This window comes from Lacerta agilis, chromosome 13, assembly GCF_009819535.1.
Source record: "Lacerta agilis isolate rLacAgi1 chromosome 13, rLacAgi1.pri, whole genome shotgun sequence".
NCBI classification, from domain to species: Eukaryota; Metazoa; Chordata; class Lepidosauria; order Squamata; family Lacertidae; genus Lacerta; species Lacerta agilis.
The window spans coordinates 5,697,611-5,723,910 of record NC_046324.1 but is presented as its reverse complement, the minus strand read 5'-3'; the positions used below and the strand labels follow the sequence as shown (position 1 = coordinate 5,723,910).

General features: G+C 43.5%; 1 protein-coding gene across 5 annotated transcripts in view; it reads right to left on the bottom strand.

Moving 5' to 3' along the window:
- Positions 1-2,840: 2,840 nt before the first annotated feature.
- Positions 2,841-26,300, bottom strand: part of NEDD4 (NEDD4 E3 ubiquitin protein ligase) — a 46,111-nt gene continuing 22,651 nt past the window's right edge. For 2 of the 5 annotated variants that reach the window (XM_033166400.1, XM_033166397.1), the window contains 24 exons: positions 23,433-23,483; positions 22,838-22,899; positions 21,848-21,950; positions 20,765-20,925; positions 18,823-18,940; positions 18,122-18,286; positions 17,802-17,867; positions 16,966-17,085; positions 15,405-15,611; positions 14,358-14,435; positions 14,137-14,191; positions 13,954-14,012; positions 12,109-12,174; positions 10,646-10,875; positions 9,875-9,996; positions 9,701-9,771; positions 9,442-9,537; positions 8,525-8,598; positions 8,282-8,342; positions 7,729-7,788; positions 7,488-7,595; positions 6,425-6,521; positions 4,852-4,924; positions 2,841-4,736 (listed from right to left, as the gene is read on the bottom strand). In XM_033166400.1, the coding sequence (XP_033022291.1) occupies positions 4,634-4,736; positions 4,852-4,924; positions 6,425-6,521; positions 7,488-7,595; positions 7,729-7,788; positions 8,282-8,342; positions 8,525-8,598; positions 9,442-9,537; positions 9,701-9,771; positions 9,875-9,996; positions 10,646-10,875; positions 12,109-12,174; positions 13,954-14,012; positions 14,137-14,191; positions 14,358-14,435; positions 15,405-15,611; positions 16,966-17,085; positions 17,802-17,867; positions 18,122-18,286; positions 18,823-18,940; positions 20,765-20,925; positions 21,848-21,950; positions 22,838-22,899; positions 23,433-23,483 (2,406 nt within the window). In that variant the 3' untranslated portion in view covers positions 2,841-4,633. The remainder of the gene's footprint in view (positions 4,737-4,851; positions 4,925-6,424; positions 6,522-7,487; positions 7,596-7,728; positions 7,789-8,281; positions 8,343-8,524; positions 8,599-9,441; positions 9,538-9,700; positions 9,772-9,874; positions 9,997-10,645; positions 10,876-12,108; positions 12,175-13,953; positions 14,013-14,136; positions 14,192-14,357; positions 14,436-15,404; positions 15,612-16,965; positions 17,086-17,801; positions 17,868-18,121; positions 18,287-18,822; positions 18,941-20,764; positions 20,926-21,847; positions 21,951-22,837; positions 22,900-23,432; positions 23,484-26,300) is intronic. The other 3 variants (XM_033166401.1, XM_033166398.1, XM_033166399.1) reach the window with 2 other exon arrangements.

The following is a 26,300-nucleotide window of genomic DNA, read 5'->3' as shown; positions in this document are numbered from 1 at the left end:
TTCCCTGTAACCAGACAGAGGGAACCGCCAGAAGGCCCTCGGCACTGGATCTCAGTGTCCGGGCTGAACGATGTGGGTGGAGACGCTCCTTCAGGTATACAGGTATAGTGATGTATGGAAGTGAGAGCTGGACCATAAAGAAGGCTGATCGCTGAGGAACTGATGCTTTTGAATTATGGTGCTGGAGGACTGCAAGAAGATCAAACCTATCCATTCTGAAGGAAATCAGCCCTGAGTGCTCACTGGAAGGACAGATCCTGAAGCTGAGGCTCCAATACTTTGGCCACCTCACGAAAAGACTCCCTAGAAAAGACCCTGATGTTGGGAAAGATTGAGGGCACAAGGGGACGACAGAGGACGAGATGGTTGGACAATGTTCTCAAAACTACCAACATGAATTTGACGAAACTGTGGGAGGCAGTGGAAGACAGGAGTGCCTGGCGTGCTCTGGTCCATGGGGTCACAAAGAGTTGGACACAACTAAACGACTGAACAACAACAAAAGGGGAATGCACTCTGCTAAGTGAAGGAACTTGCTAGCGCAAGTTAGGAAGGATATTAATAATATATCCTCTCCTGCCACCCTGAACATTCCAACAGTCTAGAATTCTCTGATGTCATCAGAAGAGTAAGCTGTTTTTTTCAGTTAGGTCCGTTATCAACTGCAGAAGATGAGTAGCCTTGGGAGCCTCTTGGGGAGATGGAAGTGTTCAAAGGACTGAATCCATGAAGAAGAGCTACTTGCTCCGAGATGGGGGAACCTTCAGGCAAAGGCCAGCAGCGAAGAGATGCTGCTGGATGCCAGGTTTTTTTGCTCCCTACTTGGAGGCCGTTAAGCAGGAGGAGGAGGAGCAAAACGTTGGGGGTCTCTGTCAGAGCAGATGGAAGTGCCACTTCAATTCCTCAGTTGGAAAAGGGCCTCCAGGGCCAAGTCAAGGATTAGGGGTGCTTGTTAAAGTGATCCCGGATGTCCTGTCATCCTTTTCTTCTAGGATGGCCTGGAAAGTTGTGTGGACGATTGTGCTGCCCATGTGGAGACCCCCCCCCCCAGCAGGCGCTGGAAGTGCCACTTCAGTTCCTTCTTTTGGATTTGGCCAGAAGCAGGCCAGCTCCGGCTGAACTACTGTCTTCCAGTGGCCTCTCTCTGGTGTCCAGCGGAGTCCAAGGTCTGCACTTCCTACAAGTCTTCAATGATGATGTCATCTTCTTTCAGCCTCGGCTGGAAGCAGGCCAGGTCTGGCCGAATTACTGTGTTTCTGAGTTGGGGGAATCTCCGCACCACAGCCAGCAGCAGAAAAATGCTGCTGGCCGCTAGCTCCCGAGCCTCCCCCTTTCCCCAAGGGCATATTTTCAGGTCACTGAAGCAGCTGGAAGAGGGTGCCAGGACGGGGGGCTTCCATCAGGAGACTCCCCAGCAGGAGCCACGTTTCGCTTCAGTTCCTTAGAGACCAACTAAGTTTGTCATTGGTATGAGCTCTCGTGTGCATGCACACTTCTTCAGATACCAACCTCCCTAATCTTGATGGGAAACAAGTGAGACCTCCTGGAATAGATGATCAGCAGCTGAATCAAACGGAGAAAGGGGCTGATGTATGCCACTCAGAGCAGAGTTGCACTGCTGAACATTTCACTTCTATTGAAGAAATGCAAATGCAACAGACTCCACAAACTTGGATAACTTACACATTGGCTGATCCTACTCTCACCCATTGGGGTTTTTGATCTGTGATCAGCCACTGAACTGCATGTTTAACATTTCATCTAACTCCCCATTTGAAAGAAGTCATCTGTACTATGTGGAAGTGGAATATAAACCATTTTACAAACATCACCCATCATTTCTAGGGGCTGTGGAAGGCTCAGAGGGAAAGCTGGACATCTTGTGACTGCCTGGCAGGCTGCAACTCAAGAGACTTGCTTGAGCCAATAAATAAGCTTGGTTTTCATCCAACTACATAATAAGGCGAATCAACTGATGTCTGGTTTGACACAGCTGCATGTTTGGGAGTAGCTTTTATCTATGCATTAAAATAAACAACTGCATTTTGTCACAGGTCAATGATTCTCAAATGGTGTGGCAGGAGAGGATGGCAAATGTGGCAGGAAGGTTCAAGGGCAATCAAAGAAACATCTAAACATTTCAGCGTAGCTTAGTAGAGTATAAAAATAAAATTAAAAAATCGGATATGCAACCAGAAATAGTGTCCATGTCTCTCTTCAAGAGCATTGGCTATTCTTCTGGTGCCCCATGACATAAATTGGTCTTAGATTAGAGATTACCTGACAAAAACAAGCTCACGTCTCTCACTGAGTTTCCATACATACTTAAGGTAATATATATGTTAATAATTATATTTTGGGAATGATTCATGTTCCTGTGTAGCTACATTGGTTTATAATTTCTGGATGTCCCATGATCATATTGTAAAGCATGTTATAAATCAAGCACTGCTAGGAGTTGTTTCTTTTAGTTTTCTTATCAATAAAAAAAATTCAGTGCAGCATGAGCAAATTTCTATTCTGCAAGTGTGGCCCAGAGAAAAATGTTTGAGAACCACTGTCATAGGTTCCCACTCCATAGTTCAGGGTTTTTATTTATTTATTGCATTTATATGCTACCTTCCTCTCCAAGGAGGTGTACCTGGTTCTCCACCTCCTCATTTGATCCACACAACAAGAAACAGTGAAAAGTAAGAGGATAGATAGCAAGAGCTTTGGGGGCAGATATTTCCTGGAGGTAAGAGGCAGAGGAGGAGAAACTGATGGGAATGGCTGCATCAGAGAACTAATTATAGACCATTTCAGTAGTACTGAACTGACTCGAATGAAAACCAGCCAGCTTATCAGAATAGATTTTATTTACTGTTTCAGGTTCTTCAGGCTGATCATTTGTTAGACTAAAGTACTCTGTTACATTCAAATTTATACAGACAGGTTATTCCAAATTTTACACACACAACCGCCCCCGCCCCAAAGTATGTAGATTGAATAGTCATTTTTATTTACTTGTAATACTCTTGAATGCATTAGACCCCGTCCAAAAAGGATTTGAAAGACACCTTAAGGCCCATTTGTTAGGGGGAATTGCAGGTCTTCGACAATGTGCATATGAGATGGCAACTGGCCACAGGGGTGAACCTGCCGTTTCTCCACATCTTTGGTGCAGTTCACCAAGTGTTGCGGCAGCCCAGTGACCTTTCCAATGGGTCAGGCATGGGCCCCTTCCAACTGGGTCAGGATTGTGGCACTTGGGGAACTGCTCCAGGTACGTGCATAACAAAAGGGTTCAAGAGTCAACCAAAACCAAAGACTGTTGTGTAAACTTCCACTTCTCAAAACATGATTTTAAACCAGTATTGACCAAAATACCAGCCCTGACGCTCATACTAAAATATCCTTATTTCTTATTGAACAAATGTACAAAATGGTTCATGCTGAATTGCACATTATATACTATAACTTTGGTTATACTGTATTTTTATTTGGGTTCTAGACTAAACATTGACAAAATATAAAAATGCAGTTGGAATAGGGATGGAAGGGGAGTCCTGTAACATCTAAACTAATTTCAGGGCCAAATTCTGCCCTGGGTGCTTATTCTGAGAAGCGTCACTCACGTTTGCACAGATCAGATGGCTGAATTTGGCCCGCAAAACCCTGTAAACATGTCTGCATTTTATTTTTTGTGGTGCAATACTGCAAGAATGAATATGAAAAGGCATTTTGCTATGACTTAACACTGTAGTATTCAAAAACAAAAAAAGACTGTCTTGAGTTCAAAAAAGCAAAGCTGAAAATATTATTTGTTAGACAATTTATCAAAATATGATTTACCAAAAATACACTAGCATATAAATCCAAACAGGTTTTAAAATAATCTCATTTAAGTCCATGCTACTTTTTAATCTCAAAAGTTAAAAAGTTTAGAAATAGAACTGGGAATACTAAAAAAGGAAACAACTGGGCACAATCGACTGGGAAGAAGTTTCCTCCTGTGCAATGCCCAGTGAAGCAGCTGCCAGTCCCCTCGCACTGCTCCTCACTGCTCAGAGCAAACAAAGCTGGACAGGGAAGCTGCCATCCAGCACCCTGGCACAAGCCCTACCAGCTCAGTGCCTGCAGCAATGAGCACAGAGCCAGTTTACTGCGCACAGGTGGAAAGATTTTAAGGTTACCCAAATATATAGTTAAGGTGCTTTGGAAAGTCTGAAGAAGTGCTTTGCAACCCAAGAGCAGAATCCGTGGGCTGTCTGGCCACCTCTGGAGAGAGACTGCAACGTGGACCGACGGATGGATGGAAGACAGACTCACTGGGCTTTTCACAGCTTACGCTTTCAGTAGTTAAGATTGCCAAGGTGGCAAATTCTTGTAAGAGGTAATGCAAGGCTCATTCATGCCAGCCTCGTCAGTGTTCATGCGCACCCGCTAATCCAACAGGCAAGAGTTTGAAATGCAAAATACAATTAGCTATAACTGAAATTAACACTTTTTTTTTTTTAAAAAAGGATACCATAAAGATTCAGTTGCCATTTAAATGCAGCAACAGAGTCCCTGGAATATTTGTTTTACTTGTAAACTCTCAAATTGCAGCACAGAAAAGAAGTACAGCATTGTCACCCTCCTCTCCTGGGGCTCAGTCAACGCCATCAAACCCCTGAGCATTTTCAATTGCAAAGTGAAGCTTGTCCCACAAGTCTTCAAAAGATTCATATGGAGGCAAATCTAAGCGGTTAAAACTGGGGAGTGGGGGTGGAGGTGGACAGAAGAGACACAAGAAAAACAGCTATGTTATATGCCAGGACGGACAGAGGAACAATCTAAACAGAACGCTTCATGCTCAGGAATATTTACCAAGTATGAGCTCTCGGCAGTTTGTCAGGGCTGCCCCAGTACTCAATGGTGAACAACTGTGGTCCATTTGAACCTGCAAGGAACATACACAGCAAGCCTCATGATTTTAGATCCTCACCTGGTCACAGTGTAAGCCTTGGCTACAGGCAGCTCTCATTTATGGAAGTGGAACATGCAAACCATGGGAAAAAGAAACTAATCCAGCTACAGCAGGGTCGGGGCCAAGACCGACTTGTGAATTAAGGTGGTCCAGTGGAGAAGACCTTACCTCTGCCCTGTGGCAAACCCATTCTCATCTGCAACACAAGGTCAAAAGCCTACCTTGCAGGAACGTGGTAAAGGGTTCCTGACATAATGAACGTGATGAGGCTGCTTGAACGCCAAAGCAGCACCTCAATGCTGCTGATTCCAAAGTGCCTCTACACTTGGTGGCCCTCCCAAACGGGTTCATGGCACATTGTGCAGCTGTTCACAGAAGTGGTGAATCGTGATATTTAAGAAGTTATTTCCCAAGAACATGCAGACTGAGTTGGTCCCACAACTCAGGGAGCAGGATGAAGGGCTCCTGTTAAGTTTTTTTTGCTCCTATTTGGGTAATTGCAGTGCAAACAAGTCAACACATCTTCCCGTTAGTTGTTAAATTAATTCTAGTTATTGGGGATAAACAAGAACTGGTGATTTTGTCAGTGGCATCTCCCGAACCCCACACTGAAGAGGGGTGTGTGTGTGTAGGGGAGGGTAGACAGGAAGGGCACATGCAAGGAATCACATGTGCTATTATCAGCTTTACAGAAATGGGGCAGAAACGGGGCCTACATTCCCCATCTGGCCTGGGCCTATTGCCAGCTTTGCATGGCCCTTGTTTTCCATTGGACTTGGGAGGACATCCTGCAAGGTCCATTGGGTGGAGGATAAGTAATCCTTTGCTGGATGTCCTCCCAAGTCGAATGGAGAAAAACGGCCATGCAAAGCTGGCAATAGGCCCAGGCCAGATGGGAAATGTAGGCCCCGTTTCTGCATATACTTATCTATAATTTATCTGTATTAATCTTTTATGACTCTTCTTTAAAAGATTAACCTTCTGTGCTAAAGGACCCCTCCCCCCTTGATTCCCTTTGCAATATCCATAATCTTTACCAAAGATTTGCCCCCTTTGCCTCTACCAGGAGGACTTGGAGTACGCCCATGCCTGCTCTGGCCTGAGGGAAACTGGCAAGTAGAAAGTGCATGAACCCACCCACACCCCACAAATCCCTCTACAAGTTTCCCCTGCATTTATCTTGTTCACACATGATATTGGGACAGGCACGCCCTCTCTTTTTAGGGCGTTATTTTACCCCAGTGAGATTTTGAGGGCAATTATCTTAAAAGCCCACCTCAGGCCATAAAATCTCAAAGAGGCTACCGCCACCTCAGCTTCACACAGAGACACACCCATCTGTGATACGGGGATAATATTGACCATTTGTAATATGAGGTTGTTGAAGTATGACTCAGCGTGTGAAGGATTTGCTCTAGAATGCCCATGCAAATGCCCTGCTATAGTAACTGTTACTTGCCTGCAAGTACATACCGTATAGTTCAGCAAATCCATTCATAGGTACGCGGGATGTGCCCGTCACAAACTGAAGGAGTCGGATTCTTTTTTCAGAGTCCATCAGCAGCACAGCCTAGGAAGAGTTACAAATACTTACTGAAATGCTAACATTATGACCAACCATCACAAGTGTTCGTTGTTGCTCAATCTGGTCAATGTGGTTTGTTTATTAAGTGTCCGCTCAGAGCAAATTAGCGAGGTTTCATTCTGGGTGGAGTTTGTTGTTGTTGTTTTTTGGCGTCCACTGCACAGAAGAAGCATTTGTTGTTAACTTAGGAGGTTGCCAGTATCAGTGATGGGTGGTTAAACAGCGCCACTGTTTTAAGTTGAGTTCCTTTTTTTATTATAAGAATTTATTGGATTTTCCAAATTAAACCAATTACAAATACCCACACCACATACAAAACAACACAATACACCTAATACACACAAATAACACAATTACTTAAAATCCTTCTCATCTTTAAACTCTTAAACCTGGGATGTCCTCACGCCCTCTCTTGTGCGTTCATTTTAATTCTTCTTCAGTAACTTTGTAACATTGTTAAAGCTAATTTCTTACAACTAATCTTAATCTTATAATTATAATCAACATCTTAAATCATAAATCTTATTCTTATCAATTAAAACATCACCTTTCAAATCTTAACTTCTTATATCCTCTCTTCTCTTAACTCATTAAAACTTCAAAAATATTTAAATCAACACATTTAAACCAAAACCTAAATATTTCTTCCGTTCTCAAAGTCCTTTTCCCCCTCTGATGTCGGAGTACCGTGGTCAGCATTCCTAATAAATCTCTTAAATCACTTTACCCCACCCCCCTCCTCACCATCTTCCCAGCCTCCCATCAGTCCTCCCCCCAACATGTTTTAAGTTGAGTTCCATCCATCGTTAATACAACCATGGCAGAAGAGAGCATGTTGAGCACCCTATGTACTCTTTGCTACTTGTAGCAGGACATAAACACTCCCATGCAATTCTGGCCTAACATTTGCTTAAAACGTTCCTGCTAGAATGAAATCACCATTTTGTTTACCTTCCAGAACCATTGAATAACTATGTGATTTGCACTGTAGCCGTTTTTGTACTTTGTGTGTTCCCTCCAGTCATTCACATCTACATCTCCCAGGCCACACATCAGTAACTGGAGAGAGAGAGAGAGAGAGAGAGAGAGAGAGAGAAGGAGGGAGGGAGGGAGGGAGGGAGGAAATGTTATCTCAGAAAATATTAACACACAAAATCCCCAAAGGAATTGAAAGAAGCAGAAGAAAGCTCACCTCTAATTCATTTTCATCAAAGATTGTGATGAGATCTTGTGGTATTAGTTCGAAAAAACCCTGGAATACAGAAGAGGCATAAAGCAAGCTGGACAACTGGCATGGCGATGTGTTTGTAGCCATAACCCCACCATTATGGAACTCCCCCTCAAAGAAGCTTTGCTGCACCTTGGTCCCATTCCATTTTGGAAGACATTTAGGACAGATTCCAATTTATCCTGACTGAGAAAAACAAACCCTTTGTAGCAGCAGGACACATCTTCTTGATCTTATGTAGACAGACTGAGCTGCTTCTGACAAAATTCATCCCCATAAAATACGGCTGGAGTTAAGAGGGGGGGAGAGAGAATCTAAGGTTTCCGCATTCTCTTTTGGGGTTTCATGCTGTGCTCACACAGCTTTATGGCTTTAAATATAATAATGCAAGCCACTCTAGGTACAGAGCAAGGTAAAAACTCAATTGCACACAGGTAAAAATTAATGGACTGAAATCAATACTGAAACAGATTATTGACAACATCAGAACACAAAGAGTATCTGCAAATGACGGTACCTCTTTGAAGGCAGCCATTTGTTTCCTGATCCTGTTCACAAATCTCCACTGTATTACAAGACTGTAAAATGGAAGGAAGTATTTAATTTTAAACACCAACATGACAGCTACATTTAAAAGGTTTTTACAGATTCTTCATAGCATTAGCTTTAAGATAGAGCAGATTGGAAATTGAACGGAGAATTTATGGTGAACAGTTGCCACTGGAAAATGCACACACAAGTTCCGCAGTCTGTTACTTACTAAATATACTCTTGCTTGTTCTTATTTGTGACCACCACATCTGACCCTCCAGTTTTCAATTCATGTTGATGAGTCTAAAGACAAGAGGACCAAAGCAAACTGAGCACTACGTAAGGCGTAAGGCAAAATCTCCTCCTCCCCCCTCCATAAATACAGGCCTCCTATTTGCTGATCACCTGAAGTGAGTGATGAGATACAGGCAAGGCTTGCTATTACCAGCTGCAGGGCTTGCTGGTGGAGCATCAGAATTTCTCCATTTATTTGTGAGGTTACTTACATAGGGTCCCAGGGCAAGTTACAACAAAACAATGATACAATTCAAAATCAAATCAAATCAAATCAAATCAGTGTATTTACACCAGAAGCACAGGCAGGTGGTTGACTGCCCTTCCATGAGCTGCTTATCCACATCTTCAGACCACAATAATTGAAACTGGTCCAGCGCAGATGTGACAGGCAGTGCTCTGGACACCTCCATGGGAGACTTGCTCTAACCAGGCGGCCAATTCTGTCTGAATCTGAGTGTTTTATCCCTAAAATGTCTCACAAAATTGTCCCAGCAGACTTCTGAGGGTGCCAGAGCAACACTCTCCTTGTCACATGACAAAATACCATTTGCTACTCTGAAAAACTATACCTGGTACCTACATCTGTTTCAAGAGATTAAATTATTTGTGGTCACAGGCTTGTGGCAGTGTTTTGCTTGTTCCCATGCATGTATGCTTCACTGCAATTTTGTAGATGACCACAAATATTGAGACGACCAGGTAAAAACTCTAATTCAACTCACTTATCAACTTACTGTTTCATTATCAAAAAAGGATAAATCAATATTAGACAAGGTAAGACTGAAGCAACCATCTAAGGCATCCTGTACCTTTTGAGTGTTCTTATTTAAGCCCTGCATGGGTACAAACCTGCCCAAAAAGTTCTTCATCAACTGTGAACCGGAGGTCCAGTTCCTTGGGATCATTTTCAAGAATCCACCTCAGAGAACTGTAGTATTCACTGTCCTAGAATGAAAATGACAGGGATGAGTGATTAAGATCAGCAACATAAACCGTCCTTTGGGTGGAAGGTGTTAACAAATGTAAATAATGGGTAAGAATGTGTACCAATTTAATTCAACATAAAAATGTGAAGCAACAGCAGCAGCTTGGGGTGAACGTTACATACCACAGATTCCATATCATGAAGAATTATTGGCTTTTGAAGCATCATTTTGTAAAAAGGGCGAATAAAGAAACCTGCAAGAGACGAAGAGGAAGAGCCAGGTCGCAAAGAAATGTTATGGAGCACAGTGCTAATAATAGGGGCTAAGAAGCAGCCTCTGTAATGTCAAGTACAAACCATCTAAGAGCTTCCCATGGTAGACGGCCATCCCTGCCACACGGCCGATGAACTTGAAGTATGAAAGGTGGTCTTCATTGCACATGCCGGAGTTTGGATTGATCTGGAGAGTATAGTTATCCCTGCAAGGGAAGTAGAGGCCGTGTGCTCCATATACTAGCAGTACACATTTGCTCAAACATCTCAGAAGCTGCCCTATGGGGATCAGGCCATTGGTCCATCAGGATCAACTTTGACTATGTGGACCAGCAATGGCTCCCTAAAGTCTCTCCCCAACCCTACCTGGAGATACTGAGCATTGAACCTGGAGTTCAATCAATGTGGAGCACACAGAGCAGACTCTCTGCCACTGAACTATTGCCCTTCCCCAGGAAGTCAGAACTTGCCATCCATCCAGTCTAGCACTTGCCTCATCTCACTGGGCCTCTCACAGTCAGAAGTGCAAAGATGAGTTGCAGAAGCGCTGCTATCTCCTCCTCCTCCTGGAGTTTTGCTCAAGGTTAAATTTGGTTCTTAAGACTCAAATTGTAGAACTGCCATTCTCAAAGAAATGGGCAAAGAGGAGCCTTAAGAGTAGCTAAGTTTAGCCAAGTGAGGAAACTTACTGATCCCTCTATACACACACACACACACAGAGCTAACACTGGAGAACTTCAAATGAGGTATGAAGTTTCTGGATGGCAGGCTGGCTAATTTGTTGTTTAAGCTGTTCAACATTTCACACCCACAGAAAAATGGCAGAATCTTGGCCACAGTAGGTGTCTTACTTACGTGGCGGAATATTCAAACAATCCGTAGTATGGGTTAAACATTTCCTTGGAGATGAAGAAGAACCACTCCCTGGCAACCCCTCCATAGTCCAAACCCTTTTCACCATCAAATTCAATCCAAAGCCTGGCTTTGAGATACTCTGGCTTCTTTACAGCACTAATTCTTCTGTAGGAGTCTTCAAAGATTGTGGCACGGTGAAGTTTCATTTCAAACTTACTTGGAATATCACTCTGAAGAGAAACACGATAACTGATTGTTAGAGTAGTCTGTCAAGCAAAATGAAGGGAGGATGCTTAAACAGGGCACTGCACTTTTGGCAAGAAGTCTGATCAATGAAGACTGAAGAATGCTCTTCAATTAAACACGGAGCATTTGAAGTTATGTGCCCTAACAAATATCAGCCGTGTTAATGCTCCAAGCTTACAAAGACTACACTTAAGTAGTATGCCTTTTTTCAAAGTTATTTTTTCATAGAACACATAGCTAATGAATTCACTCCCACAAGATGGCCACCAACTTGGATGGTTTTGAAAGAAGACTATTTTTTATTATTAAATCTATATATTGCCCTTCATCTGAGGATCACAGGGCAGTTGACAGGATTAGAGGATAAGGCTTGGATGGGTTTCAGATAGTATTGCTTGGAGGCATGGACAAGGTGCTCAGATTGTCGCAGGCGACCACGTGTGCTATATAGTATTATTCTATTTTTTATATGCTACCCATTTAACTGGGGTGCCCCCGCCACTCTGGACGGCTCCAAACAAAATCTTAAAAACACGATAAAACACCAACCATTTAAAACCTCCCTGTGCAGGGCAGCCTTCAGATGTCTTCTAAAACTCATATAGCTATTTATCTGTTTGACATCTGACATGTGTGTGTGTGTGTGTGTTCCACAGGGCGGGTGCCACTTCTGAGAAGACCCTCTGCCTGGTTCCCTGTAACTTCACATCTCACAGTGGAGAAACTGCCAGACCCCTTGACCCTTGCCCTTCATGACCAATAAAAACTAAGAGGGACAGCTGGTTGCATACCTGTTGCTGGGGATCAAAAATGGGGAGAGCGCTGCTGGTGCACTCAGCTCCTGCTTGTGGGCATTCCGTAATGGGCCAATGTGGGAACAGGATGCTGGACGTGATGGGACTTGGGTACCCTTTGGTCTGACCCAGCAAGGTTTTTCTTATGTATAGTTAACAAGGTGGGCATGGCGTGTGCAACTGTACTTCTGTGCCAAGTGACTATTTAAAGTAGTCTGTACACTAGTCATTCCACTGGTTTGTTCAGTGGTACATCATGTAACATTTTCACAGCCCAGGGGGCAGGGGAAGATCACTAATCGTAGTTTGGGGGGGGGGTGAAACACTGCTGATCTTTGCACTCATTACAAGAGAAGAAGACTGGAGAAGCAGCACACATTCTGGAAACGTACTGACTTTGAAGTTGCTAGACTCATAACTTACTTGCTTTTTTAACTTCTTTCTGAAGAATTCATACTTTCTTTTATAGTCTCTGGAATAAGGCACAGCCTTTGAAGAAGAAGAAGAGGGAAGGGTAGAAGAATGTAAGATGTCCAAGTATCCAACATCACATTTCATTGGGGCAAATATTTGTTGATGCATGAAAGTTTCTGCCTTAGGCCAGGGGATTACAGTTTTGTGTCAGAATTTGGGGTGGGAAGACACTCAGGAGGTAACTAGAGCATCTTTCAGCTATACCACACACTTGTTTTGCAATCCTTGTCCACAGTAGTACCCAAAGTTTTAATTAACTTTTTATAGTAATACAGTGGTACCTTGGTTTAAGAACAGCCTAGTCTATGAACAACTTGGACTAAGAACGCTGCAAAACTGGAAGTAGGTGTTTTGGTTTGTGAACTTTGCCTTGGAATAAGAACATGTTCCGCTTCCTGTTGAGTGTGTTCCATTTGTAAATTGAATCCCCCACTGCTATGGGAAAGCAGGCCTTGGTTTAAGAACGCTTTGGTTTAAGAACGGACTTCCAAAACGGATTAAGTTCGTAAACCAAGGTACCACTGTATTAATATAAATTTATTCCAACAAAAAAATTTCAATTTCTTCAAGCCAGCATTGGATCACTTATCCCTCACAAACACAAAATCAGCCCCTTTAGTAAACCTTCTTAGCTTTTTCTATTTTGTGCAGGGGAAATAATGAACAGGAACAGATCCCACAACGGATTCAAAATGGTTCAGATACCACCTTCAGTAAATAGTTTCCACAGAGCCTGCCAACAGGGGCCTGAGTTCACTCCACCTACTTATCTCAGGGATGCAACTGAGCTATGGCTGGAGACCAATTTGAGAGCCTTGCACTTTACTTATTTAAAAGCATTTCTAAACTGCATAATGTTTCGAAATATCTCTAAGTGGTGTACACTATGTACAATATAAATTCCCTATCGCGAAAAAGAAAAGGACAACCCCAAATCAATGAAACAGCATGAAAGCATAAAATGAAGATTCGGGGATTCAGATCCATAAAACTGGGTTCAATCTTATGGCTCAGTTGTGACGAGGGGAGTCTCACAAATTCTTCTCAAATCCAACTGTCGCTATAGTGATGGGTGAAACCACTTTGCGCCCCTCCCACCATCTCAGTTTGGACGAGCTTTTCCAAAAATAAACTAATAAATAAATAAAATCTGAAAAACACACCATTTCCAAGTCAATTCCAAAGTTAGAGGCCCAGTGACGGTACCAGGAATCCATGCCAGGAATCAAGTACCTCTCCTCGCCCCAAGCCTTTTATTTTCCTGGTAGAAGCAATGGAGAGGGGGCCCTTGCAAAACCATCATTACCAGCTGGTGTTTGGAATGCTGGACTGGCTCAAAGAGCCCCGGGGGAAGGGTTACTTTAGCTCACTTAATGTTTACTAGCCTCTTTTCCAAATTTTCCCAAGGCCGCATACAGTATCTGATAAAATCAGTTTAAAACATATACAATAGTAAAACAACGGACAGATGAACATCACTGAGCTCTAGGAGATGTTCATCTTCACAAGCTCTGCCCCCACCTCCTGCCTGTGAATTTCAACACCATCCCCCCCCCCACTAATTCAGTTCCTGGCCCCATTTCAGTCACTTCTCACACTCAAAGTAACTGCACCAAGGCATTTGAACCATTTTGTATCATCTTATCTCTACCATACAGTTTGCTGACTGCTCAGAAGGATAAATATTTAACTTCCACCCGACTTAAGAACTAGAAGGTGCCCTGGGGTGAACAGAAGATGCAGATGCTTGGCTAGCTGCTACAACTGCTTTAAAAGTAATCTAGGGAGTCTTACTGGTCCAGCTATTGCGGCATTCTGCAAGCGAGGGTCTTCCCACTGAGTTTTCTTGGTATCTGCAAGCACACATATGTATTAGTTGCAATAAGGCTGAGCAATAAGGGAGAGTCGTGTTATATCTTATAAGGGAGAGTCATATTATATCTTAAAAGGGAGAGTCGTGCTATATCTTCTACATACTGTGGTTTATGTAGAATGTTCTTCCATCTGTATGTATTCGTTCTTCCCAGCCAGGCTAAAGGAAAGAGAGAAAATCCTAAGTACCTGTTGGCAGGATGCTAAATGATGGGTGTGCTGACATGGTTCCACAGATTTAAACAGCAGCAGCCTTTTAAATGTTTGTGCTTAATGGTAATCTGAGGGATGCAAAGTATTGAAAAGGCCAAGAGGCAGGTGCTTACTGGTAAAGGGCTAAGGTCTGCAGGGTCCAAAGAGGTCCTTCTTCTCATATGAGCAGGAATTCTGAATCTGGGGTCATCCTTTGACAAGGAAAAAACCACTGTTAAGCTACTGCTTTAGCCACGGACATTTAAGACTCCTGGCTGGCTGCTAAAGGAAGGCCTCCACACAAGAGAAGCCACTGATCTCTGCTTTCCCACAAGCAGCTGGAGGCAGAATTCAAACAGCGGGTCCATGTGACACTTCACAGAGAGCAAGATTTCCCCATAGAAATCCAGCCATGCCTCTCTCCATCCACATCATGGTTCAACGGGACTTAATCCCTGGAAAATGTGCTTAGAACTGCCGCTTTCAGTCAGCAAATCTGACAGATTTAAGCAGCTCTATCTGCTCCCCATTTCTTTCAAAAGCGAATTCTGCTTTCTTGGGGCAACTGCGCCTTTTGTTAGCAGCTTCCCTCCAGGTAATGACAGAATGTTCTCCAGAAAGAGAAATTGAAATGCCATGCTGGAGTCTGAGACCAGTTCCTGGATTGGGGGGGGGGGGGGAGAGAGATAGCTCTGGCTCAGCTTTGTTTCATGGAAACAGGCTTGTTCTCAACTCGGTTTTCTTCGCAGCCGGCGGATTTTCTTGTTATTTTACTGTTTTTGGTTTTTATAATCAAAACAAATAAACAGCTACTAGGGTATAACTGAAGAAGCTGGTAGGATATGTAACACAGCAAGGAATCAGGAAGGGAAGGCGCTTAACAGCAGGACCTGTTAGCAGGTCAGTGCCTTGTGTGAGGCAGATCACATGGAAACCAAGCTCAGAGGGAGCCTTTCAAGGGGCCTTCCCTTCTTCAGAGAAAGTCACAGATTCCTTCTCTTTCACGTGATATTGCTGGGAAGTGTCTGCAGTTCAGCAAAGGTCTTATCAGCAAGCCAAACACTCTTGCTGGTGTAAGGACCTTGCATTGCTCTTTAAAGAATTGTCCTTTCACCCCACCCACCTTCTGTCTCCTCAATATTAAAAAATACACAGCAGCATTCAGTCCAGAAGCTACCTACCCACGTTGTTGTTTTGGTATTGTGGTCAATGAAGAAAGGCCTCCCATTTGGAGCGTTACGAACTTCCCAGCCTTTTGGGAGAAGTCCTAGATCAGCTTCTGGGGCTTTCTGGAACGAAGGCTGCTGCGGTGAGTCATCTGATGCCGACTGTTGTCTGGAGGAACAATGTGGAGCTGTGGCCTGCTGACCCACATCCACCCCGATCTGCTGGAAAATTGAGAATGCAAGTAGAGTGAAATGTGCGGGCAAGCAGGGAAGACCTTGCTCAACGCCTCAAGCCAGAGTCTATGAGATGGATTACACATGAGGAAATGTTACCAGTCTCAGTTATCATATTTTACAATTGACACAATACAGGTTGGCTGTTTTAATGGGGGGGGGATTTCAACTTATTTGTTTTAAATCTATTACTGAGGTTTGGCTTAAGAGTGTTATTTTCCTGATTTGCACATATGGTTTGCACATGAGTGATAAAGTCCCCAGTTATATTTCACTAAATGGTTGTTTATCTACTAATTAGTGGGTGTCAGTAAACTTTGTTTATTATTTGAGCATGGTTAATGTTGTTTGTAATTTATATGACAGGCATGCTGCTTTTGTTTTTTAAAAAATAAATGTTATGTTAGATGATATATTGGTGTATTACATGATCCATCCACTTTCTCCCCCTTCTGTTACGGTTTTTTTGGTGTGTAAATATATATCTAATATGCATATATATTGCTGTAAGTCACTTGGAGACCTCCGAGTGACAATAGGTTTAATAAATAACAACAACAACAGTTGTGCTTTTGATGTGGGAGACAATATCTAGTCCTATTGGTTAGTTTATCTTAATTAATCAGAGGTTTTGCGCAAGACTGTAGCTATACTGAAATTCTGATAAAGATCTTGCACAAGACCCCTGTATTCTTTCTTTTTTTTAAGCCCAATGTGTACACTGCAATTACAGCCGCTCAGGCAAACTCCTGCATGTACTGAAGTGCCCTCAGCATGGGACCCTTGGATGGATATAAGACATGCTTGCATTATTTGGGCTGCTGGAACAAAATGGCAGGTTGTGCTCAGGGGACGAGCAAATGGAACAAAAGGATGACAACCAATTCTTCACAGATCTCAATGAAACATGATTAATTGGTTTCAAGGTGCCCCAATAGGAAACAGGATGAGACAAACTCTGTCAGCTCCTTAATGCAATTTCCATTGCCATCATCCAAATACATGTTGATACAAGCAAACTGTGGTGACATGCACACCATCAGGGATGGTGGGGTTTGTTGCAATGTTCATCTGAACAGGGACAAGGGAATCGTGGCTCTCTAGAGATCAGACTGCAATTTCCATAATTTCAGACTAATATCCATGCTGGGCTGATGGGAGTTGGGCATTCCACAAGACTGAAAGACTACAAGGTCCACATTTTCTTATCCAATGAGACTTGCATGGAAAGCTTGAATAAGCAGGAACTGATTGCTGTACATTTTAGTGACTTGGCCAAACCCCATGTAGCACTTAATTCTAGATCACATGACTATGGGGTGGAGTGGGGGGGGGGAGGTACCTGTACAGCTGGCTTCTTCCAGGTGGTAGTCTGGGAATTGTGGTCTATATAATACGGCCTTCCTTTGTCATCTTTCCTTACTTCCCAGCCTGGAGGCAGTCCAGATGAAGTAGGCAGTATCTAGAAGAAGATAGAAATAGCTGGCAAAGGCTACTTGTGGATTTTTTTTTCAGGGCTCAGACACATCACAGTACAAAGATTTAAATATTTTAGGAAGCAAGTTGACAACTGAGAAGAATGTACATGCCAACTAAGCAAACTGCTGTGTTAGGCAGTTACCAATACAGTCAACCTCCACCACCCAGTAGGCAGTCTCCTACTCCATCCGTGAGCAAGTCCAGAGGTGGTAAACTAATATAAAGCAACATCAGCCACCGGAGGGCCTTCCAACCACTGGCAATAAATTTGAACAACAGAAAGAGGTTGCAGGTACCATCCCAGTCAGGCAGCAGTATTCTGATCATCCATAAGTTTGCCTAGCCCCATTTTGGAAACTAGGAGTGAATTCCAAATACCAACAGTGTACTGTTTGAAGGGAGTTTTACATGTTTTCAGATTAATTGCTCATTTCCCTGTTAGTTCTGAAACGCACAAGTTCCCGTCCATTCACCACCACTTTGCTAAGCTAATCACCCTCTAAACTAGTTCTTCTCTCCTATCTGTTTTCCTATCCTTTGTTTCAGCACAGGAAACCCTTAAACGCTATTCCAGTATCTTCTCCTATTGCTTTAAGTCGTAGTGAAAGGACTGCAGTAACACGGACAGAGCACATGTGACTTGGTCACATGCAGTGAAAAGAGTCACAATCAGGCAGGATAATTCAGAGCTTAACTTACAACAGGAAGTGCTGGTTGTTCTTCAGCTTGGTACGTCTGCGGGTTACTTCTTCTGCTTAAATCGTTCTTGAAGGACAAAAGAGGGAAAGGCTTTTTAGATCTACAATTACTGTTGTGATGAGCAGCACATGCAGAGAGGTGACAATCCCTGGTACATGCATACCCTACTGTGCTTACCCAATACACCAGAAACCAGGAGACGGAACTAGGCTACCCTTTGAACAAGCTAGCTGTTGGGAGAGGGTGTGTGATACAGAGCCTCTTCAGGGGCAGACCCTGCTGCTTAAAGCATGCAATGTTTGATTTATCATCATGCTTACAGTGCAGGAAGCTGCTTGGGCAGCAGTGGAACTCCCAGAGGTCGTAAGCTCTGTGCTCAGTTCTTCTGTAAGGCCGTTCTCTGCCTCAGAATTGTGTTGCACAGTGGCTTGGGGAGTCTGGTTGCTGTACATAGTTGCTTCATCTTCTGTGATGATCTCCCAACTCTAAGAAACGTTAAATATTTCATCAGAATTTTAATGTCACTATCATCATCACCATCATTTTATCCCGCTGTGTGGGAATCCCTCACAGATGACCACAGTGCCTGGAGACAGACTGTCAGGTCTATCTATAGCAGTGACCAGAGGAGGAATGATCGCTGGGAGGAGCACAGACAGAACAAATGCCATGGTGCATCTGCAGCAGCACAACCAGACGCCTCCATCTGCCCCAGCTGCAACAAAACATGTCTCTCCCAAATCGGTCTCTACAGCCACAGCAGATGCTGTAACTCCAACAGTTTTGACTTTGACATACTCTTCCATTGCCTCTCGAGAGAGACAGGTGACAACAATTATTATTTAACCGACCTTCATTCTAAGGTCCCAGAGCAGATGACAACATTAAGACACAATATTTAAAACACTTTAAAAACAACTTACAATTACAAAAATAAGGTGGGCCCTAAAAATATGCATCTCAAGTGTCAAAAGTCAGGGTAAAGAGGTGCTAAGAAAGCTATGAAAAGTGAGGTTCCCACCTCAGGAGATTCTCTGTGGTCCAGATTCTCCGCCTCCTCGGTTATTTGATGCCGGCGAGCAAAGGCATGTTGCACTTCCAGCTGAATGTTGCCAGTCTCTCCATCGGGTCCGTTGTCCCTGCACAAAAATGTTGTTTAAGGGAACATGGGAGGTGGGTGGATTCTGAGGCTTCAAATATTTGAAGAGGTACAATGTAAACGAAAGGTTTGCCTTCATAGGGAGACCAGGCAGATCACAAGATTAAATCATGGAGCTGGCTGAGAAGCTTAAAGCAGACCAACATAAGGCATTTGGCAGAGCTTTCAGCATTTTGAATGAGCAGAGGCCATGACAAGCTTCGGGCCTGACATGGGTCTCTTCCAGACAAAGGGTTTAATCTTTTTTGTAGTTTTATTACTGTATTTTTTTTCTTGTTTGGAACCGGGGCCAGTGCTATCATCAGGACAACGAGACGGCCACCAAGGGCACCGACCTCAGGGGGTGCAATACCGACCTTTGAGGGGCACGGTTTTATACAGATTAGTTTTTGTTATATGATAATGTTTGACATTTATTTTATATTTTGAAGAATGTTATCATTTCTTTGAGACATCTGCCTTTGAAAACTGAAGTTAGCAAAACAGCAAAAATTGGAAGGGGTGCAAATTTTGCTTGCCTGGAGCACAAAATGGCCTGGCACCGCCACTGCTTGTAACTCATTTTAGGGCTTTTTAGTGGGAAGCTATAAGCAAATTTAATAAACCTAGCTTCATTCTCAACTCCCACCCAATATGCCTGGCTGATATCGAAGATGACGAAGAGGAGACCTTATTGTCTATGAAAAGTGACCATCTTAGGAGTTCCTGCTCCCCAGTCACTGCCTTCCTTCCAAAGGAAGAGCAGGAAGAGTCTTGGGAGGCTTCTGTTGTTCACCTGCAGAGTTGGGGCCTGAGGTGCCTACGCTTCCTTCCTAGCATCTGGGAACTGCTACCCTGCTAAAGCTCGGGAGGGAGACACAAGGGCCCCTGTGATCTGTGAGGAAGGCGGTGGAGAGTTGAGATGGCTCATTTTTTTATCCTGTTGCCGCTACAAGTATATGCATCTCTAATATACTGTGAGACAGAATTAGTGCAATCCATCTGAAAAAGGCAGCTAAAGGCTATTTCTCGTGATCTTTCCTTTCCTTTCTATTCCTGCTGCCTGCTTCATCCTTGGACATAATCCTGTGCCACCTCCTGCCCAGTTTTTAGGCCCACTGACCGCTTTGTGTTTCCTCCAGTGCTGCACGATAGGCAATGACCCACATTATCTCCTTCCTCCCTTCCTTTCTGGATGCAGCTGAAGAGGAGAGGGAATTAAAGGGCATTGCAAAGCTGTAAAAGAAGCCTACTGGTGCTGACTTCTGGGGAAATAAGAGTCAGTTCCCCAGTGATTCAGAGGACCATTGTGAAATACTGCTGAAATAAACAGCACTATAGCACAAGTAAAGGATTTTTTTTAAAGGCTGATGTGGGAAATAATTGGGCCTCTACACACACACCAATGTCATGCCTACTAGTGTCAACAGAACACAATGCAATATTTACAGGGGTCAAAGTGCAACAACATTCCCCAATAATCTGGGAAATTACTTGCAATTTTGCTTGTAGCTTGCAGAGGAAGAGCAATGGGCTTGTTGGCCCTCTACGCGGAAGCACAAATGGTGCATGACTAGTTAAAGAAAGTAGCTCTAAAAATGCAAAACCAGTTCGTTTAATTTAAAATTGTGGGGTTTTTCCCCCCATTTTAAAATAGAAATCAAGAAATGTTCTTGCTTAGCAGCCATCTCAGAAAAGTATTTTGAATCAGATCCACAGATTAGAAGTCCGGAGCACCTCCCACAGACAAGCCTTCTCTAGTAACATGCATTTAGTAATATCCCTATCACAGACTATTTTGAATTAAGATCGCAATAAGACTTACTGAGCAGTTGGTCTTTTCCACTGTGTTCTTCTCGATTCATGGTTGACAAAGTAGGTCCTGCCAAGGACATCCTGCCTCTCTTCCCAGCCTGCGGGTAGAGAAGACTCTTGCTCCTGCAACTGGCAAGCAGCATCAGGTTGGTCCAATAAAATCCAGCCAGGCTGCAAACAACAAAAGCAGATGGTTTTAATTTATTTGAATCTTGTATGCTTATGTGGTTCTAACTTGCCCAGGACCTTATGTTGAAGGGGGCTAAGAAAGCCATATGAACAATGGCATCAACACTGCGATGGCTGCCTGAATCTTGCCTCTGCACATACAGCCAAGTACTCAAGACAGGCCATGTTCCCATCATGCAGCATTCCTCATGCCTTCTAACCAGATACAGACACCAGAAAAGTCTATTTTCTTATAATGCTTCTACTGTAGGGGTGAAAACTCTATAACATTCTGATCCGTCATTGAAGTCAGATGGATCCTAATCCAGATCCTAATTGTTTTGAATGAGATACTGACAATGATTCTAATTTAATGAATTATCAGATTATACGAAGGATTGCTGATAAAAATACATGAGTGTTATATGGGGCTTATAACAACTCTGGTGTTGTGATGGGCTCTCCCGCTCAGATACCTCACTCACTCATTTCCCTCTCAATTCAAAATCTCATATAAGCATGGATGCTACAAAGTTCATAAATTATATTTTTATTGCTTCTTTTATTTCTTACATATTGCATTTTGTGGAATGCAACATAATAAATAAAAGAGGCAATAAAAATACAATCAGAAATCAATATAAATATTTAACACAATGGATGAACTGCCTCCCACCTTCAACTGCAAATCCACAGGCATGCCACGGACCATCTGAATGAAGTTTGGAAACCCCTATTCAAGAACTGCTGCTGATCCAATTTCAGCAGATGCTAATCTTGTGGCACATACTCAGTGGGGACCCCTTCTCAATGAGACCAGAAGCTGAATTCATTCTGATGACTAAAGTCACCTGAAAAGCATGTGCTGGCTGACTTCACCATTCGAGATCAGGCCACATTTCACACCAAAGACCAAACCACTCACCTCTAGCTCTTCTGCGTGTTCTGTGCCGTCTTCCTCAGATCCATTGTTTTTAGGTATGTAGGTCATTTTTAACCTGAGATGCCCCTTCACTCTGGATTTATGGCTGCAGTGGAGGGGGGATTATAAAAAATTGTGAGCCTGTTAAAATGCCAACACTTGCAAACATTTATAAATAGTGCCTGGCTCCTGCTGGACTAGCAGCCAAGCCTCATCTACCCACCCAGGCTGCCTCCTATTTCTTTCATCCTATTCCTGCAGCTGGAAGCCCACAAGAAGATGATGGCCCTCGCCACTGGATCAGACCAAAGGCCTACCTGGCCAGCTCTCACAGATGCTTATGAGAAACCCACAACCAGGAACCCTGTGCAATGGGTATTCTCTCCCACTCACAATCCCCAGCAACGGGTAGTCAGAGGTATACTGCTTCTGATACATAGCCTTATCCCTCCTCCTGAATTTGTCTAATTCTCTTGTACAGCAGTCCAAATTGATGGCCAGCACGCCATCTAGGATCAGTGGAATCCATTTTAACCATGCACTGTGTGAAGGAAGCCTTCTTTTTGTCTGTACCTGAAACTCCCCGCCATTCACTTTCATTGGACAGGAGATTTGGGCCAGCCAAATGGAATTGCTTCTTCTTCTTCTTCACACACTGCAAAGCTATGCTTGGATTTCATTGCCACAGGATGCAGCAGCGGCAACCAAACTTGTACAGCTCTAAGAAGTGATTAATGACATCCATGGAGGAGGATAAGGCTATCATTTGGTGCTACTCACGATGGGCATGTGATTCCCTATGAATACCAGTTGACGTGAGACTGCTATTGCACTCGTAGGTTCCCCAGAGGTACCAGGCTGGCCACAGGCCAACAGAAGGACAAGTTTTCTGAAGGCAAGCCACTCCCACCAAGAATGAGAGAGAGAACGTTCATGTTAATGTACAGTGCAGATCAGGATGTTCAGTGCTTTCCAGGTATGATGTTTACTGACCTCCTTGGATGAAGAAGAAAATCCTTAAACGTATATGGTCTCTCAGTAGTTGGATTCTCTGTCTGAAATGAAACAACAGTTTCAGGTTTTTCTTCACCCAAGCAAAAAATACCGAAGCTTTCCTCAGTTGAGAAAAGACAATTTATGCAGAGTGTTCACTTTTCTTAAACATCCTGTTTAACAGCAGCAACGTCGCAATGGCAAAGACGTTGAGCCACAGCTCCACCCTGCCAGAGGTGTCTCTCTTTAAGATATCTGCCTTGTCTAGCCCTCACACTTTCTAAGTAGGGATGTCACGTCTTCCTCACTACTTTTGAATCCAGGAGCTGAGCCATTTTAAAAGATATCCTGTCTGTCAGGATAGTGGTCCAAGAGGGAGATAACCAGAGCATGTACCTCTCTGGCGAGACAGGGCACAGACAGGTTACACAGGGTAATCAAGTTCCGTTTACCTGCTGCTGCAAATGCTTTCTGTCAAAGGTACCACCTACCTAGGACAATCTCTCTCCCTTCAAAAATAGACAAAAAGGTACTAAACAGACACAGAGGAATTTTGAACTGAAAAGCAAAAGATTGTTTTTAAACAAATACAAACCGGCAGTTGACAGAGAGGCACATCTACTTGGCCAAGAAAATCATCTCTCGTCTAGGAAGAGAAAAAACAATTAATGGCATGCAACCTTTAAGAAAAGGTTCTGTCTGAGAAAAGCCCCCCACCCCCCAAAATGTGTTTTGTGTTCTTGAGGCAGGTCCACACAGAGAACAAAGGCATCAGCCACCAAGAATAATGGAAGAAACTTTATAGACATTTGTTCTGATTTACTCAAAAACATGCAATGCATCTTCCTTCACAAGCCTCCTTTTTTGAGGGTTGAGGGTTTAGGGTTACTGTCTAGCAACTTGCTGCTGCCTAAGTTCAAAAACAGGATCCATTTTTTATTCTCTGCTGTTTCCCCAATATTTCCTTCAACATATATCTATCCCACTTTTCCTATGCAACACCCAAAAAAGCTAACAACCAGTTTATTAAAATATTCAGTGATAAAACACAGCTTTAAAACGAATCAACATCGTAACTGAGGAACAGATAGTATCAGTAAGTCATACAAAACTAAAACAAAGCCAACAAGAGATTGAAAACATGTTGGAACAAATCAACACAAATCACGTGAAATCAAGGAAAGAACGAGCTTGGCAAAACTCCCCAAGGACGGCTCTCCAAATCTAGGTGCCGCCACAAAGAAGGCCTCGTCTCTGATACTAACTTGCCTGCCTCAAACATTGATGGGGCACAGCAGATCAGACAGGTTCATGTAGCAGAAGGCAATTCTGATGGCTTCCTAGTCCTAGGCCCTTAAGGACTTTCAAATGCTAACACCAGCAGCTTGAATGGGTAGTCGGTGAAGATGAAGTAAGATTAGTCATATGATCTGCTTTCTGAGTCTCAGTTAAACTCTAGCAGCTGAATTTATGACCGGGGCAAAGCAGGATGAATTCTGGTTGACAAACATCCTCAGACCAGTCAGTTAGAGCCAGCCTGCAGGCAAGATACAGTGGTACCTCTGGTTACAAACTTAATTCGTTCTGGAGGTCCGTTCTTAACCTGAAACCATTCTTAACCTGAGGTACCACTTTAGCTAATGGGGACTTCTGCTGCCACCACATGATTTCTATTCTCATCCTGAGGTAAAGTTCTTAACCCAAGGTACCACCTCCTGGTTAGCGTAGTCTGGAATCCGAAGTGTTTGTAACCCGAGGTGTTTGTAACCCGAGGTACTCACATTTTGCTTTTATTGCCTGGGTCCAAATAGCATTTTTCTTTAACATTTCAGAGCTGACCCAACTAAAAGATGGGTGTGCCCACTGGCATATCTCAAAACTTGCCTTTCCCTGCAAGACTAATTGCAGCCGTTTAGAGTCGTCAACAGGTTTTCCACACTTATCAGCCTATCACCCATTCCCACCACCCTTCTGAGTAATACCCCTCCCCACTCCCCCACTATATTTAAGGATCTGGTGACTTCTGTTTCAGTGTATCTGAAGAAGTGTGCATGCACACGAAAGCTCATACCAGGAACAAACTCAGTTGGTCTCTAAGGTGCTACTAGAAAGAATTTTCGATTTCATATCTCAAAACTGTTAGAGATACAAAAAAGTTGACCTTTCTTAACCTATGACCAGGGACTGGTTGGGCAAGATGATGATTTAGGTATCCTGGTCCTCAGATATACAGATACAGTGGTGCCCCGCTAGACGAAAATAATTCGTTCTGCGAAAATTTTCGTCTAGCGGGTTTTTCGTCTTGCGGAGCGGCAATGACAGCCGCGCTCCGCAAAACGGAAAAAAAAAGACGAAAATTTTTCGTCTTGCGAGGCAGCCCCATAGACTTTTTCGTCTTGTGGGGCAGCCTTCCGCTAGACGAATGCCTTCGTCTAGCGAGTTTTTCGTCTTGCGAGGCATTCGTCTAGCGGGGCACCACTGTACACAATAAGACTGCATTGCCAAATACTTGTCACTTGTCCACCTTGTTCTATTTAATAGCCCAAGGTTATTAAAAATTATTGAGAATTTATACAGATGTCAAAAGTTCCATCTTTTAAACTGGAATCTAATGCTGTTTTAATGGGGCTCAAAACATGGACCTCTAGAGGGAAACACAAAATGCATCCCAGGATACACCTTCCCCTTATGCTACGGATTCATAGTGCCTGTGTTTCCAAGGGAACTTCTGCTTGCCATGGACAAGGTCAGACACATGACTACAGTAGTACCTCTGGATGCGAACAGAACGCATCATGAAGTGTCGCGTCTGCGCATGTGCACAACACGATTTGGCACATCTGCGCATAACGTCATTTTGCGCATCTGCGCATGCGCAAACCCAGAAGTACCCCGTTCCGGTACTTGCAGGTTCGGCGCGTTCGTAACCCGCGCCGAACGCAACCCACAGCGGCCATAACACGAGGTATGACTATATGCTTGTCTTGAAGAGTTAAACAGCTCTCATGTCCGTAAGACGGTCTGAGAACTTCTCCACCACTTCAGTCTCCTCTCCCCCCCCCCCACACCCCGGCACCACTTCAAGTTCCTCCCATATTTCATAATTTGCTTCAGTTCTTATTTCATTTTGGCAGCTACAAATAATATTCAGGCCAGTAAGATGCATGCTGAATTTTGTAAAAAACACACACTCCTGTAGTGAGCATAGAAATACCAGGAACAGTTTGTGACTAATTGTGCTAGGTACTTGCTAGGCTTCCTTTTGGTAAAGAATACAGTTAATCCTTGCAGAGGATAGGAAGCAAAGAGTTCTTCATATATCACTGGATGTACTCCAGAAGAAAGAGATGTCCACATGCCAAGGAGGCTTTGGTTTAAATTAGACACCCTGCAGAGGAAAATCATCCCCTCAGAGTCAGGACACTGGATAAACATTTGTGCAGGGACACCAATAACTTTATGC